Source organism: Gymnogyps californianus, chromosome 14, assembly GCF_018139145.2.
Source record: "Gymnogyps californianus isolate 813 chromosome 14, ASM1813914v2, whole genome shotgun sequence".
Lineage (NCBI taxonomy): Eukaryota > Metazoa > Chordata > Aves > Accipitriformes > Cathartidae > Gymnogyps > Gymnogyps californianus.
This window is the reverse complement of record NC_059484.1, coordinates 3,059,304-3,077,482: the sequence shown is the minus strand read 5'-3', so window position 1 is coordinate 3,077,482 and position 18,179 is coordinate 3,059,304. Positions and strand designations below refer to the sequence as shown.

General features: G+C 40.0%; 1 protein-coding gene across 1 annotated transcript in view; it reads left to right on the top strand.

Moving 5' to 3' along the window:
- The window catches only part of RANBP17 (RAN binding protein 17), a 164,821-nt gene that overhangs the window by 144,301 nt on the left and 2,341 nt on the right, over positions 1 to 18,179 (top strand). Inside the window, exons 26-27 of the mRNA XM_050905413.1 lie at positions 12,894 to 12,992; positions 16,889 to 17,016. Coding sequence (XP_050761370.1) covers positions 12,894 to 12,992; positions 16,889 to 17,016 — 227 coding nt within the window. The remainder of the gene's footprint in view (positions 1 to 12,893; positions 12,993 to 16,888; positions 17,017 to 18,179) is intronic.

Below are 18,179 nucleotides of genomic sequence, written 5' to 3'. Positions count from 1 at the left end.
TGAGTGGGGTAGCGCTGAAAAAGGGAGCAAGGATGGGGTGGGCAGTACTGCGGTAATAGGAGGATGCGTGGCTTAATGGTGATAGGTAAAACCTCACCAGGCTGCCCATTGGAGCTGAGCGCTTATGACTTAGAACTTCACCACGTGACGAAGATGCACTAAATGAAGCAGCACTGCATAGCAAATGGAAAACAGAAAGTAAAGATGCCAGTTGCAATGAAAAATCAAGTGGCATTACTAAAATAAAAACATATTATAAATTGCAACTTTCCTTTTTTCCCTTTTATGTAGTAAAATCAGTGATGTTTTTGTTTTTCAGATAAACCTCAGTGCCATATACAGCTAGTGTGGAGTGGTGCACAGTAATTGAAATAAAAACCTGAAGAGGAGATGTGTTTATAATGCATGCTTCACGGCCCATGCAGAAGCACTTGCATATAAGCACATCACAAAAAGAAATCTGAATTGTACTGACAGAGGGCAGTTGTGCAAGATGTTGAGTACCTGAGCACCTTGAGCCACATATGTGAGCATATGCTTAATTTTAAGGGCAGATCAAACCCACAGGTGCGATGGTTCCTATGCTTAAAATTAAATGTGTTTAAAGGTTCAGCTGAATGAGGACCAGAGTGCTCAGCTTTTGCCGGCTTGAGCCTTGAAAGGTTTGATACAGCAGTGAGAGGGATTTTCATTGGGACATCTGTTTTCAGCCTCTTAGCACAATTTAGAAATGTTATCCAATACTATCATAACTTTCTTTATTAATTGAAAGGAATGGAGATATACCAGCTGTAGCCCAAGCCAGCAGAGATTTGGGTGGCTAAGCAACAGAAAAGGCACCATATTGAGTGAGCCAAAATTCAGTCTCAAAGTCATTTATTTTAACCAGTGACAATACGTTTAGACTCTAGTGTTTTGATTTGATTGATGGTTTAATATCATATATAATTTTTTTTAATGAAGGGAACCCATTTAAATATGTTAACATTTGCACTAGTAGTCTCCCATGTACATAACTGCATTTAATCATTACTCTGATTGTTTTTGTGATTGTGTAATTTGTATCAGCAAAATAACTATGTCAAAGCCATCTTATCTTAATGAAAAATATGGTTACTTCTTTTATCCGTACTTCTTACTGCACATGTATAAAGGCAGCAGCAGCCTCAGTCTCAAGATATTGCTAAATGTATAGCTATCACTACATGAGTGCTGTCAATTAAGAAATCAAAAAAATTAATGAGCTTAGTGTCTTTTCTAATTCTGCTTTGTTTAAAGCCTTGTTGTGATTCGTTGTCATGTGAATGGAGTAATTTAATTTTAAGACTTTTAATGTTAAAATACATCATCATTAGTGATGTATCTGAAGATTTCACGCTCTTAATAATGGTGCTAAATCAAATTGGGAATCTCCTCTTAATCATCCAAGCTGTGCTATAGTTTACACAAACAGTTTTGGGGCTGGAGAGAAGTTTAGTTCCGCGAAGTAACAAGTATTGTACAGAATTCATGTATGGAAACAAAAAGCGGCGATTCGGCTTGCAGCACAAACTGCTAGAGGTGTCAGTGTTGGATGTGCACCCTCGGGCTAGGCAGCTGGTGTATGTATGCTTTTGTTTATCAGTTACTGGTTTATGTAGCCTTTAGGCCAGCACATGAAACAATCGTTCCTACAGGGTCAGCTGCTGGTCAGAAGCAAAGTAAGAAAAGCCTTTGCCTTAAAACGCGGCAGCCATAATTTTAGTGCAGCTGGCACCTGCTACTGGTGCACAGCGGGAGGGTTAGAGGTCAAAGAGGCAGTTGTTCTAAACTCAGTGATGGCTTAAAGGGACTTGTAGATTAATCTGCTTTATTAACTTCTGTATATTAGATAACTATTGCAGTGAATGACAGTCCGTCTTTCTGAATAAGTCCCTTCACCTCTTTCTCTTTTAAATTGGCTTTTGAGTAATGAATATTAAATAGAATACATTTCAGGGTAATTAAATGAAAACATTAGGATGATGTTGTTTTACAATCATATCTATAAGTTTCTTGTATATTTATCTTGCGTTATTACTGTTCATTGCTTTTTGCTAGCAGAACAAAAAGCATAAATGTTTCAATTAAAGAAGAGGAACTGGCTGTATTTCTCAATAACCTCATGTCTTCTATGCTGCATAAATATTTTCAAAAAGCAAATAAGTTTAAGGAGAAGTATAAAAATGTTTTATTCCTTGTTTACTCAGTGCAATGTAATACTTTACATTACTTGGAAATGTTCGATTTCTGCTGGCCGTGGTTGTTTTATATAAAACACTAAGAGGTGCTGGTTTGGGGAAGGGCAAAAAATATTGCCATTCCGTAGAATCTAACTAGCGATATGAATAGCACCAATAATTTTGTAAAGTTCACATTATAATTCAAAATCCAGTTAGAAGTGATGCTTGCAGTCTGGAAAGAAAGCAATATCTTTACAAAATGGATAGGGAAAGGTAACAATCCATTCCATGATCTGCTACTGGCAGATTTACCATGTGAGTAATGAAACTCACTCTCAGTGAACAAACACCTTCCCCTTCCCCCATTTAAAAGAAAAAAAAATCGAATTTAAAATTCTAGAATAGCAGCGGCTTACAAGGATGCTTAATTGCTGTTGGATATGATAGCAGTGGCCCGTCGAAGCTTATAGCGGATGAGATGATACTTGTATAGAGATCCAGCATTTGATGAGGCAGTTGCCGCGGCGTTCTGACCTAGTCGGCGCTCGTTTTGAGCAAACGGAAAGGTATGCGTCAGGCGAAAAGCGCTGGTTTGTTGCCGAAAACTTTCTAGTGACTGGCATACACTAAGTACGTGTCCCACTTAATCCTGGCAGATTTCCGATTTTCAGGACTCTGGAATTGAACCTGAAAATCCACATTTTTCCTAGGCTAATAAATTGCTGTCGTTTTTTGATTGTTTGTGATCCTGAGAGGTATTTGTGTGCTCAGGGTGTCTTCTGAAATCATGAGATCCAGAAACTTAGTTTGTTGGGGTTTTTTCCCTGGTATTTACTTGTTTGGGTTTTTTTTTTTTACTGAAAATTGAGATTCTTGTGTATCTACATGTCTCCAGGAACCTGCACGGCTGAAAAATAAAATAAATTTTTAAAAAAATCCCAATATCGCAACAGATTGCTGAGATTTGGGAACACTGTTAGTTTATCTCAGCTTAGCTTAGCATAGTTTAGGTTAGCTTGGTTTTAACTTGAGCAAATCCTCCCAGTGCTTTGCTGTGCACATCAGAGACAAGACAGTTTAGCTATTGAAAGAGCACTACACACAAAGGACTACTACACAACATGGGATTTGACCTTTCAGTATAACCGTGTTTCTGAATTCATGATTCGTTTCCCTTTAAAAAAAAAAGAAAGAAAAAAAATTAAAAATGAAGTGTGTGCAACCATTCTTTAAAATCTTTTTAGCATGACAAGTAAAGTAATCTTCCATTGATACTTAAAAGTCCATCTGCAGAAATTCAGGCAGAATGTTAGAGAGACGCAATATCTATTGAAATGTTGAGTGTCAAACTGCCAGGGTAATGTATTTAGTATGAAATATAATATTCAGTGCATTTTGTTTTGATGACTGCATGAAATAGCCTTGTGCTCTTATCCTTTGTTGTTGTTGTGAAAGATGATATTCACTAAGAAGTGTTGGTGACTATTCAGGACACAGTAGCAATATGCTTATTACCATCTTTATCATCTGTCTTTTATGTTTATTTGCAATAGCTTTGGTTACAGTTCAGTTCATCAGGATAACAAAAATTCTTTTAATTGTTCCACAGAAGAAATTAGAATCAATTTATGAACAGTTTGAAAACAGAAGAGGCTTGAAATCTGTTAGGCGATTGGTAATTAATACTTGGATTAGGCTTTTTAAGTTCTATGCTAATACACTGCTCTGCTCCAGTAGAGTGGAGAAGGTCACTTTGCTTTATGGACGATCCTTGAATAGTGGTTAGAGCCAAGCTTCTGGGTTTCTTACGCTCTGATTTCCTTCAAGGTGTGGTTTAAAAGCCCAGCTTGCTTCCCTGTCCCTGCTGATTATCTCCGTATCAGTGCTAAACTAAGGTAAATATGGGTAAAATAATTACCCTGGTTCTAATTTTCTCTGTGCTACTGGTTACTGTTGCTGTGTGGGGGATGCCTTTGGGCCTGCTGCTGGCAGACACGCACACGGTTTGAGCCTACGCTCAAGCTGCCTGCAAATCCCAGCTGCCTTGGGGCAAGCAACATCAGGGCTCTTGTAAAAGAGATCTACAAATCTCTTCGTGTTGCTGCAAGGCCAGGTGGATTATGTGATAGATGCTAGGCTGGACTTGACTTGGAGGTGAGTGCAAGCTTAAGCCCAGTTTAAGGACTGCTCCTTGGCCTGTGGGGTTTGCGTCCCAGAGGGTTGCACTGAGCACGCTTCCACTCAGTGTCAGTGTGAGTCTAGCTCAGATTCAGGGATAAGCGCGCACTCAGTGTGAGATACCTTGAAGTTCCTTGGGCAAAGGATTTCGAGCTGATCTTATGCTCAGCCTTTCCCTCTGTATGCAGCTTTTTACGCTTCTGGAACGTTTCTGTAGATTAAGTTTGAGATTAGCCTCAAATTGGTTTTAGACTAAATGGTTTTATTTTTCCAATAATAGCATTTTCCGACCTTGTCTTCCCTCCTCACTTGACTGGCATTTTGGAAGGCCTTCCTGCAATAGAGATTTCAGAAAACTAATGATCCAGCAGGCAAAGATCCCAATTCCTATGCTGAAATCCTGGTGCAACGTTGAAAATCCCCAGACGCTTTTGTGTATTAACTCCCAGCACTTGATGCAAGGGAGGGCACTGGTGAATTTCTCAGGAGCTGGAGAAGGGTGACGGCTCATGTTTGAGGAATTTAAAGAAGATGCACACTGTAAGTCCTAGCGTCAGTTAAGGGGAAGACTGAAAGATTTAGACATAGGACCATTTACATTCCTGAAGATAGACTTGCTGGAAGGCGTTGGTATAGGTGAAACTGCTGTTCTCTCTTCGCAAGAGGATTGAATAATCTGTAACTAGTCATTTGGTCAGAGATGCTGGTAGTAGACACCGACTTCATCCTATGTCACCTCTCAGATAAGAGTGCTGGCTGTGCAAGAAAGGGGGAGGCTCTCACCATGTGGACTGGAAAAAATGCTTAAGGAGGTAATGCTTCTGAGGTAAGACTAACTGGGTGTACGAAGACCTGAACCTAGCCGCTTCTTCATATACTGCTAAAAGCAGAGGGGAATGTGTATTCATTTTTCATAAGGTTTTTAAAGAGCTCAGCCTTCTCCTACTCCAAACCAACCTGAAGTTTGTGTTACAAATTATGGCAGGTTGTGCATTCCAAAAGTCCCAATTAATCACAGTTCTGTCATCTTTAAAAACGGCTGTAACGCTGTATAGTTATGACCACTTGTTTAGAAATGGCTGAATCTTAAATAAACAGCTTAGGTTAATTTAAAATTACACTCTAGTGTCTGTAACTGAAAACCTCTGAATGCTACCAGCTAAAAAATGCAGATTAAGAGTTGATGTCACAATCTTAAATTATTCCAGCCTGAGGTGGAATAATTTGCTGTCTATCAGGGAGCACAGATGGATAGGCAAAAAGAAGCTGTGCAGATACACGAGTTTGTAAACATCTGTCAGCTACACCAGATACCCAAATACAAAATCTAGCACTTCAGGCAGCATATGAGTATGTGACATTGAACAGAGGGTTTACATGAAATTCAGCACAGACAGAAGCAAGTCAGCACACCCTGGAAGGTAATAATTAATGAAATGTATCCCCTCCTCCCTGCAGAAAGAGGAGGTATTTCATTCATCAGGCATTTTCAGTGTTGCTGCAGTTAACTGTTCCGCTTCCAGTATTTAATGTAGCCAACCCTTAGACTAGGCAAAACTACTCCATCCCGTCAGACTTAGTGCTTTACTATAGGAGAGTCTATAGCAGCCAGCTGGCGTCTCTTCTCCGTCCCTGATGGATGCCAGTTCACCCAGGAGGATGGTCTCCCTTAGGATAGATGGACCTAGTTCTGATACGCGAGACTGGACCCAAGTATTATAGTCCTTCACATAAAAAATTCAGATGCACCTGTAATTTGAAAAGAACATGTTCTGTCATGTTAGAATATGCCCTCAAATTAGAGGGAAGATACTAAAATTGCTGTTTCAAAACATGCTAGTGTATGGCAAAATCTCTCACTGCGAACAGCTCGTGCAGGATGTTAGCTGCTGCCCCTGTTCCAGCTCTGTTGCAGTTACTCCCTAGCGTAGCACAAACATCTGCTTTGTGATCCTGTTGACTGCTTGAAAGGCAGTACTCTCCTGGCTAAGGAAATGATGAAAGTAAGCCTTTGAAAAGTCCACTTTGCACTGCTGGTCTATGTTATTGTGCTATTAACGTACGACAGTTTATTTTAATGGTGAAAAAACAGAAAACTGCAGTGGATCTGGTGTAGTAAATTTAATGGGCACATTGCAGGTGCTTGTTGTTAGCATGAAGCTATCATCCTAAAAGTATCCTTTTGAGTATGTGCTCATGTTTCTCTTTTAGATACAAAGTCAGGTTTGACATAAGTTAGTACAATCTTATTTTATGATTATTTCTGCTGGCTCATGATTTGGACCTGCTTCAAGTGAATGTCCCATACTCAGCCCTTTGGCCAGTTCTAAAGACATATCCAGGGAAATGCCAAGCTCCCCGCTCCCTGTAACTGCTCCTTTTTCACATCTATAGCCATCCCTTTTCCATCCCTTCTGAGCATTGGGAGAAAAGACTTTTCCAGCAGGACATAACATATAACTGATAGGAATACCCTGTGAAAGATACACTTAAATCATATTTCAGTCCATCAGCTGCAGGCATATACTAGTTCATGGTATGCAGTGTGTCACCCAGATGCCTTGTCCTGACACCAGGATTGGATTTTTTGCAGCCATTTATACCTTAATTTTTCTTAAAAGGAAACAAAAAGGCCAGACCCAATTGAACTATTCCAAATGGAGATACAAGATTGGGTCCCTCACAATTTTAAGCTTCAGCTGTTGAATCATGAAATTTTAATTAATGTTTATTTAAAAATATATAGTGGCTGTACATATAAATAGGGTGAAATGCTATATTCTGTGAACAGAAATCTGGAGGAATCTAGCCTAGATAGGCTGAAAGAAAAGCTTGGTCTGAGGGTAGCTTGGAAGGCTCAGAGCAGAAAGGCTGTTGAAAAGAGAGCTCTGTGGTTGTGTTAGCCGGTTTCATGGACTGCCTGGGTTTTCTGCCTGATGCCCTCTTCTCTCTCTCCCGCCCACCCCCCTCCCACAACTCCTCCCCTCTTCCTATACATGTAATGAAAATTAGCAACAGGATGGGAGAGAGTCGAGAGGCTGTCCAGAAGGAAAGCTGCTGTAACGTAACTCGGCCCATTATTCGGTGCTGGAGGTCGAGGCTGCCCCCGTCAGCCACAGCACCAGCCTTCCCCGGTTCTGCTGCTCCGCAACAACTTCTTTAAAGCTCTTTGTTGGTCTAATGTAATTTCATAATGCAGGGGGAGAAGACGCATGATTCTTAAACTCTTATATATTGCAAATCTCAACTGATTTGCTGTTTCTGACGGTTAAATATTTTTAGTTCAGGAATAATGGGCTGGCTCTCACTTTCCTAATAAATAAAGGCTTTAGTTTTCTTATTTCATCTGGAAATTTTAGCTTTGAACATGGAAAATATCAATGTGAAGTCAAGCTTTCCAGTAAAATAAATATTTTAAAACAACAGATTAAAATTTAAGATATTTAATAATCTTGGAGCATTTAAATCTTCCTAGTATTATTAGTAAATGATGATCCATTTATTGATATAGGAAGAATTGATGATGAAAGAACTGAGAACTCCAAAGGACATTTAAATTAGTAATCACAGCTCCTAAATTAAAAGCAGACTGTCTGAAGCTAGAGCTATAAAAACCGACCAAATTTCGTATGCTAAACAATGAAAAAATCTGAATCTTTCTCAGATCGGAATGGAAAAAGGGAGTGTTATTACCAGCCAGGTGTTTGGTTAAAAGCTGTGCATGTTCTTGACCATTCTAAATCCTTTGTAAAGGAATACATACTGCTGTCTCTGGTGTTAGTATAATGTTCTTTATGTGAAAATGTGATTAGTTGCAGCAGAATAAAATATACATCCCAACATATGGGAGAGAGAAATGAGTTACAGGACCTGCAATGATGCAAGTGCTCTCTATTGATAACACAGAGCAGCAAAAAAAGCCTTTTTAATGGAAAGGCAGCGTCTTTTCCAGCTTCCTTTAGAAAAAGTTTTCATAATGAGGGTTATCTTGACCAACGTTTTCCTCCTCCACCCAAGAAAGAAAGAGGCTCTGAAGGAAGAAAAGCTCTGAAGAATTAATTTATTGGAAGAACAGTTCTTTATTCTTGCCTGTTCTGTCAATAGTTCCTTTTGTAAAGAACAAATGTGTCAGGAGAAACATTATTGAACCAGATAAAGTGATGCCCTATGTTTAAGATAAGAGAACAGAGGCAAGGTTGCTGTTTTGAACTGAGTAGAAAATAGATTATCTGTTCCCCCACCCCCTTCCTTTTTAATGTCTCTTTCCCCACATTGAGACCATGTTTTCTGCCTGAGTCAGCGTGAGGACTCGAGTCTGCCCCACGCCTCAGGCAGCCGCCCCGGCTGCTGGAGCGCCGCTGCGCTGCAGTGGGTCTGTGGCAGGATCTGAGAAGTCATTTTCCTGAAGCAAAATGTTTCTGTTTCTACCAATAGGGTATTTTCCATCTAGAAAACAAAAAACCCGTGTATTTGATCAAGTCTGCTTCTGTGCTCTATGCTTTGTTTTGCCATTGAGTTGCTTTGTGATCTCCAATTAGATGATGAGACTTCTGGCAAAGAGGGTGTACCATAGCATGGGTTTCCCTCTGCCGCCTGCATGCTAAATACATGCAAGTCCACCTGAACCCCACCAGCTTCTGCTGCCCGGTAAGAGGGACTGCAGGTGTCTAACAACAGCATGACCAAGGTTGGGTGATGGCTGGAAGGAGCTGAGGAAGTTGAGGGGGTGCCCCAGGCTCAGTCTGTATCACTGTGGCTCTGCATACAGACTTTGTTCCTCAGTCAGCCCCTCGGTTAAACGTGATGGTAATGCTGATGTATCTCAGTGGCACACTTTGAAGCTAACTAACATCTGGGAAATGCTCTGCAGTTCTCGAAAGAAGTGAAATAAAAATGCAGACAGTGCTGCTGCTGTTGGCTGCTGAACGCTTGCTCATGTACCTGGGTCCAGCTGATGGCCTGGGAGCGAGCAGGGCCGCTCTGGGGCAGCGGTGCTGGCCACGTAACTGCATTCATCTCCTCATTTGTAGATGTTATTGGGCAAGATCTCATCTTCAGAAAATTGCGCTTATCATTTCTGTACATGTTGCCATCATAAATACAAATATATGTAAATGTGTGGCAGCAAATGAAATATGAAGAAGGCACATTATTTCAGAGCCTCCTTCAGAAGCTTAAAGAGTTTCAGTTCCTTCATGAGCTGAACAACTCAGGGGAGCACCAAAAATGGGCATATATATATGGAGCTGTGTGTCAAGTATCTAGAAATTCTTTCTTGCATGGGTCGACCTGTTTCTCCTGATTACAAGAGTCAAATCACTGATCACATGAGGTCTGAAGGAGGAAGCAGCAGATGTCACTTGTCAATGTAGGAAGAAGCTGTTCTATATTATGTGAAAATAGTACAGAGGCGGGAGAGGGAGAATTAGTGAAATTAAATGAAAGCCTGATACCTCTGCCCAAGAAAGAGTTAAAGTCTGGTACATCACCAGTAAAGCGCTGTTTGCTGAGGCAAAGCTTCGTTATAAAGTAGCATGAGCCTTGTCTAGACTAGCTCTGTTGCCTTGCAGATGAATCTGTGCAGGCTGCCTCCCTCAGACAGAAGTTCTTTCCAGCAGGGGTGGTCTCCTAGCGCTTGTTTGCGGGTGCAATCTCTCTTCGAGTGTGTCAGCAGCACTGTAAAACAAAGAAGGATCTGGAACGCAAACAGCTTGCTGTAGGCTCATGCAGAAGTAGCGCAGGAAGCCAAAGCTATGGAGTAAAACAAAGCAGCAGCAATAGTTGTGAGAGAGAAACGTGGAAAACAGAAGGAAGTTTAAGGCTGTTATCATGGGGTTTGGTGCCCTTCATCTTGGTGGAATTAGGCTCAGTAATTGCTGATTGTCTTCTGCCTATGCCATAATGCACTCCTGACAACCTCCAACAGAGATCTTGATATGAGATAGGTTTGCCCCAATTTTATGCATGCAACTCAATGCCGAGCCATACACCTTGATTATTTTTTTTTTTTAATCTTTGCAAGAAGTGGGATGTCTAAGACATCTGCAAAGACAACACGATAGTATTCCAAATTGTCCACCTCTGCAAGTAATAAACTTACGTAACTTCATGAGATGCATTAATCACTGTTCCAGAGAGCTCATGAGCAGATCTTACAACCTTGTTCGTATTAGTGCAGTGGTACCACTAGTCCCAGCAGTTCCTTTAAACAGAGGCAACTTCGTGTGAAAGCATTAGCGCTTGGCGGTGGTGTAACTGTTGAGTTTAACTGAAAGGAATGGGTTGACCCATGAAGAAAACAGACATACGCATGTCCGGGTACGAGACCTAGCTAACTCTTGAACGCAGTGTTGTTCCCTGCACGGCTAATGATTTCTAAAAGGGTTCTCTTTCATTAATCCTTAGAGTCAGAAGTGGAATCAAAAATGTTTGACTGTAGGATTTTGTCAGAGGAAAAGCTCGGAAGTGGAAGGGAGGCTTTCGCTGTTTCCTGTCCTGGCTGGCCAATATCAAAACACACAATTAATAGTTCCTGTTACATAGATTGCTTTATTTGGCTTTGTTTTTATGAATTGTAACATTCATCATATTCCTTGCTTATTTCAGTACTGTCTGTACTACTTATGCACGGACACAAATAAGTGTTTCCCAGGTGAATTTTGGACATTTTGGTCGTCTTCCATATTTAGGCCCAAAACTTTCCTAAAATATTTGCTTTGCAGTTCATTTGCAATTTAGTAGCAATTCTGGGCTAGAGACCTTAAAGACATCCTCATGAGTTGTTTGATAAAGCTGGATTTTGAAGAGGTGGCACTTTCCCTCTGGGTCAGTTGTGAACTTGTCTCTGAGCATGCTCTTTTTAGATTAAGCATGACATTGAAAGTCTCTCTACATGCGTAGCACTTTGTTTAAGAAATATGGGTATGTCAGTCATGGTGCTCTGACTAAATCACAGCTTGAGTGAGTTTAATTACTTTAAAAAATGCTCTGTCCTAACAGCTGGCTTTGTTACAAGCTACAGAGGTGAAAACCTGGCGATGAATGAATTATAAGAAGTTGTAATTATTCTTTGTGTTTGGAAAACAAGCTCCTATTAGTGCTCTTGCAGAGGTTTTGAATTGTTTGCATTGGTTCCAAGCAGTATCTGAGTGATGAAAAATAGTTTGCCTGATATATAAACTGTGAAGTCAGGTGAAGAATTGGCCTTTCCCACGCCAGACCGTATGTTCCTAACGTGAAAGCTCAAATGATTTGTGGATATCTCTGTTCCAGGTGATTTGTAGTGCTAGGATTCATCTTTTTCATTTAGTGAAACATGCTGTTTGACTTTGCCTTGGTCAGTTATTACAGGCTAGTTTGCAGTGTGGCAGCTCTCTGGAGACCCTGCTCATAGCTACTCATTGGCCTAGAAGAAAGGATTTAATGATTTTCTACTTCCTCTATGTTTGGTTTTAGGGTGTAGATATTTTATAGATGTGAGTCAAACTATTTACTGGTGACATTTTACAAATTTTCGCTCTGTTTAATCTCTGAGTAATGTTTTTAGGTTCGTATATGTTCTGGCCTTTGGCATTTTGGACTAACATATCTCAAGGATATCTTAGACCATTTTATCTTTAAATGGATTCTATAGTTATTTTGTAATTTTTTTATAAGAATTGTGCCAATCCCTAAAAGAAGTCCTACCCTTCCTAGCTACACACACCAGAGGTGTATAGAAGCACAGCAAGACCAGAAGAGGCCTCAGAGGGAGAATACTCCATGTGGCATTAGCTGAAGGCTCTGTTACACGCCAGCCAACGAGCAAAGTGAATTATGTAGCTTCTGTTTGGGTGCCAATAGAACTTAATTGTATGAGTTGATAGATCTCAGTGCTTTATAAAGTTGATGAAGTGGCTTTATCCCTGCTGTAGCGCTCCGTAAAGTAAGTCACAGAAGTAAAGTAAAATGTCTAAAATCAGAGGCTGGATTTGTAACTGTGATGGAAATGGTGTAGATTTATAGACTTCTTGCTGTAATCACGATTGCCTTCATTGAAATCGGGAGTGTTCCCTTCAAATGCCTTGCAGTGTCGTACACAAGGAAAGGTGGATGTGAGAAAACCAGAATCTTGAAGAGCAGCTAGGGATTAATCTGAAACTAATACGGATTACTGGTTGTACATGTATTGCTCTCCTAGAAGTAGTGTGACAATGGGGCGAACCCCTGTAGTAAAGTCAAAGCCTGTACCTTAAATTAACACAGCTCTAAATCTCAATTCATATTTGTTTTAACTTCAACTTTTTCTTTAGAGCCAAGCTTTGACATTTGTTTTCTTTAACTTTCTTCACCTGGTAGTTTTGGTTATGGAAATATTTGTTTGGAAGAATGACTTTTGTAATACCATGCTCATATATGAAATCTCAGTGATTTCAGCATGGTTAGTAAAGGTTTCATTAATTTTTCCTTCTCACCACATCACACAGTATAACAACAGTATCCATATTCATGTAAACTGTCTGAATTTTCTTTCAGATGATGTCAATCCTAATGAACACCATCATTTTTGAAGACTGCAGAAACCAGTGGTCTGTGTCAAGACCGTTGCTTGGACTTATACTTCTCAACGAGAAAGTGAGTATTTAAGAAATTCCACCAGATTCATTCTTCGCGTGCCCAAATAGTTGAAATAATTATTTCATGTAGAACAAAGCTGCCTGTTGCCCTTCAAATCCCCCATCTCTTTCCTTGGGACCTTGTTCCATTATGCTCACAGTAGGAGTGGAGAGTAGGGTTCAGCTCATGTAGTATATCAGTATTTTACAGATTAGTTCACAGAGGCTGAGTGGCTTCATTTTGACAAAAAATCCTCTCAAAACTTTACCCCTTACACCCAACCTTAGATCATGCAAGTATATAATTAACTTTTTTCTAGTAAATTTTATGTCTTCACTTTTCCAGAATTAAGCAGGAATAGAAGTTATGCAAGCTCATCTGGCTTTTAGATAGAAATATGAAACAAGAACACTGTGGAAATCACATCAGAAAAATTGCTTCCTAGAAAAATAGTTAACCAATTTCTTTTTCTGAAAGGTTTCACAGGAACAACTAGCTTTGGGGGGTGTTATCTGAGCGCTTACACTTAAGTACTCGCATTGATTGCAATTTGGATTGTGTGCATCTGCGGCAGATTCTGTAAACCAGGAAATACTCTGCAATTTGCCCTTTCAATAAAATCTGAAACTATGAATTTGGATATACCCATCATGTTTCCCTGGTGACTTAATAGAGACAATATTGTCTGAAATGGAAACCATCTGAGTAAATGAATGCGAGTTGATCTAAATGTGTGCATTTTTTGTCTGGCAAGGCATTGTTTCTGAAGATATTGACCTGTTGTATTTGCCATACTTCAGAGCCAGCTCTAACTTTATTCTGAATTGCTTTATCTCTTGGGCAGTCACAAGCCTCAGTGTATTACTGCTTTGGAGAATGAATTGTCTATACAATAAGAGGGTGCTGGAAAAAAATAAGACACTAAGATTAGCAGCAACCGCATACATTAAAATTCAAACTGAAATCCCAGCTATGGAAGGAAACTAATAGAAGAAGAAAATATATCAAGAAGAGAAGCGCTGTCTCATCATTCACCTGTGCTGAAGGATCCAATTTTAGCCATATCCAATAGCACTGTCATTCATCTTCTTGGTGTGTTATTGTGATTTAAATCCAAGCTCTATAAGAGAGAGCAGTTCTTTTAAAATGATTGAGAGGGAATAAGGGCAAATTCAGTGTTTAGGAAAACTTTATGACATCACAATATTATACTTTACAGATGGAAGCAATATTTCCTACTTTGGAAGGAAAACTAATCATTTTCTATCTGCTCTGAGTCACTGCATCATTATAAAAGTGGGAAATAAGTAGTTTTGTGCATTCCCAATCTTGTTCAAGACGACACTTTTGTTTATATAATGCTTCTGATTTATAGCGTTTAAGTATTAGCCTGACTACATATTAATTATCTGGTTTTGATGCTTCAGTGTAAGAAGAAATTAAATATTTCACTTGAAGATAAAACCATGGAGCTGTAAATCATAAGGAATAAATTTGTGACTGGCAGAATATTCTTTTTACTGAAATTAGACTAGTTCTAATGATTATGTGTTTTGCTTAGCAGACATGGGTATGTACAAGCACCTTTACTTACGAACAAGTCTTATATTTCTTTTGGAAGGGTGGAGAACAGGAAATAGAATTTACAATATTTGTATTGCCCCTTTTGCATCAAGGTTATTTATTTCGTGTTCGGAAAAAGTAGGACACGTACTTATATATGGCTGTAAAAGTCATCTTTTCTTGGCTCATTTCAGTGCACTGCTGGTTTATTTATTGGAAATGGGTTCCTTTATTTCAGGTAGAGTCTCTCTCTCTACAGTTCCTGAGATGGCAAGCACACATTTACCATGTTTTACTGCTTGTTCTCTTCTTCTTTTGTTTTAATGAGATCTTCTTTGCCTATAATTCATCTCAAAGGGAAGGCATCAGGTTTACTTGGGGACTCAGAAAAATTGGAATTTATACATGCTTGCACCAGTAGGGGTAATTATGCCAAAATGGGAATCATGCTCAGAGCCCACCCTAAAACAGCGCTAAATCTTTTGAGACAGCATCAGCTTAGTATGAAATGGGATGGTTGCACATGGCTCCTGACTTTGTCTCCATACTGAAGTGCAGCAGCAAGTTTAATTTAAATCCATGGGGCAAGAGGTTGGCAGAAAAAGCCCTCTGTATCCTGATAATGTAGCAACCGTGTCTCCTTCGTGCTGTTGTCCGTCAACCAAAGAACACAGGCATTCGAGTGTAGAGGCAAAAGTGATGTTATTGCAGAGAAGCCCTAGAAACCCCAGGGCTCAGAACAGCTCCATAGTGTTGAAACAGCGATGCCGTGGGATGCTGTACTCATTAACGGTAGGCAGAGGTGTTATTCCTTGCTGTTACTTGAGGATGCTGTTAATACTTTCCATTATGGGGTTGACTGAAGTTGTTCTTGGAATGCCTCTTTTCTAAAAACAACTTGCGGACGCTGGACAAGATCTCAGGGTTGTGGCCTTCTCTACATTGAACTCTGCATTTGTCACCTTGAGGCAGGGCTTCTGGGAATGCGTTTGTTGCAGGCAGATATTTCATCTTTTACACCAGCTCCCAGGTGATTTTCAGTTTTGAGTTCCTAAGTAGTTTGGGACCCAGCTATTTGATCAGCTGCTGCCTTCACTTCCAGTACTGCTGCAGTGGTCAGCAAAGATGCGTAATACAGGATGTTTCTGGTTTGAGAGGAACTGGATTGAGGGCAAGTAATTTGCCAAGCAGACATTAAAGCAAACACTTCCTGTAATCCTGTTGAGTTGTCAGGGCTTAGCGTTAGTGTTATGGTTTTACTACATTGTCTTTTGTTACCTCATATTTTTTCATGTGTACAGAAGAGCTGTAATTTTGATGGAAAAGATGTGTGTTTAATTTGAGATTTGTTTGAGGTTTAAACAGGTTTAAACCTGTTAAAGGTTTTAAAAAAACCTGACAAACAAATCCCAGACTCTTCTGCTTTCTGATACTCTGTGTGACACCCTACAAGTTACATTAACTTCAAAAGTCTACTAAATTTTGCGTACTAAAAAGTGACTTTCAGCGTACCTTTAAGAAGTTATCTTGTTACACACCTGAAATGTGGGGAATACCGGCAATATTCCTCTTGACCGCAATATCAGACTGCTCAGAAGCTTTGCCAGGTACTTGGGCACAGGTTCATCAGAATGGTTCATTCTCCTCTGAATAATTGTCTGTACCAGTGCTTATACCATGGACGTGCTTACGCCCAAGGCCATAAGGCTTTGACTGACACAGCCAATATAATAAAGACTGAACAGGATTATATGACTTGCTTGGCTGTAGTAGTAGGGTAGTGGCTAACACTAGAGGTCCCCTCCTGTTCCGTATTTCTAGACTAAACCAAAATTTTCCTAAGGTGATAAAAGTTAACTAGTCTATAGGTCTGCCAGAATATAATGGGAGTAGTAGTATAGAAAATCATATCGATTACTTAGCTTCTAAAGAAACGAAGGTGAGTCTGTCTCATCACAGCACTGAAGTGATTAGAGCCCACAGCAAAGCGCACAAATTTGCACCGCTCTGAAAAGACTTGAAGAGTAGTCAGGGATGTTTCTGCCACCTCTCTCAGGTGGCTTTCTGTATTGGAACTGGTTAGGTGTACCAACACCCACTGGTAAAGTGGCACATCACCCATTACCACTAAACTTCAGTCATGATACACAACTGATGGACTGCTGGTGCAGTTCAGGAAGGGCAGCATCTGAAACCCGATTCAGATAGACCTCCGCGTGCTGTTTGCTAGGCTCCTTTCCCAGAGGGCAACATAGGTAGCACTTGCTCAAGAGCGCTCCAGATGTAGGTGAGTAACTCTGGGTTTAAATTTCCAAACCTCATTTTTAATATTCTCTGCTTTGCTGTCATAGTACTTCAGTGAACTAAGGGCAACCTTGATCACCAGCCAGCCTGACAACAAACGTGAAGTCCTTGACCAGTGCTTCAGGAATCTTATGGAAGGAGTCGAGCAGAACCTTTTGGTAAAGAACAGAGACAGGTAAGTTCGTAACACGTAAGCAAGCTGAAAAAATAAAAGACAAATGGAAACTTTAACTGGAAAAAATTGTAACATAGGAAGTATTCCAGGTAGCCTTAAACTGCAGTTCCTTTTGAAAGAAAGATAATATCCTATCAAAGAATTCATCCCTAGACTTAACAGTTAGAGCCTGAACATTTGATAATTATGTATTTTCTTGGTCAGAAATGTATTTTCTAATTTAATCCCAAAGTCAAGGTTTGCCAGGCTGCAGCTGCTTCTTTTCCACTTGGGAAAAACTGCCTCATTTCAGCAGGTGAGCCTCGGAGCTTCCTTTTTCCAACCTTAAACCCCTCTGATAAAACACTTGCTTCAGCCTCCAGCGGTGCTGTTGCTCTGAGAGAGCCTTTCCTTGCTGGTGTTGGGGTCAAGCAACTGCTTGTGAAATGGCAGAATGAGAAGGGATCCAGTGGGACCACTTACACATTGTAGATAAATGAGGCAAGGATTTTTTTTTTTTTAACATGAATCACAAATTCACCCAATTTTGCCCTCATTTGAAAAATCGAATAGAAGCCATCACAAAAGAAATGGTGAGTTTGTCTGCATTTAATATTCACACTAACATTTTTTTACTAGCTAGCTGCATTTTCTCTTCCATATGCATTATTCAACCAAAGCAGACCTTGAAAGTATAGAGACACGATCTAAGTCCAGACTGTGGAGCTTCCTGGAAAGCTTGAAACAAACTGGAAAGGGGCTTGGAGAGGAGTGATGGCTAAAACCATTTGGTGATTTTATTTCTCTGACTGCTTCTCTGTTCGTGTGAAAATTAAGTTGAACTTGTTTAATTCTGAAATAGTTTTACGTTAATTATGGTCTCCACAATTCTGTTTAATTTTCCTATTAAATTCTGGTACTAAAGGTGTAAGTTCCTTATGGCCTGACTGTGGATGATAGCCAGAGACAGGGGAATTTGGAAGCAAACTCAGAGAAGCACAGAGATCATATCCATGGCACTAATAAATCAGACAGACTTTCTGTGTAACTTGTATTATGGATCGGCAGAAAACCTGGCGAAAAGGCAGAGAGCCACCGGGAAGGAGGAGAATGCCTGTTAAAACAAAGAAAAACTGAGCTGACAGTGGCGGGCTGTAGGACGTAGTCTGACCTTAGAGCTGTAA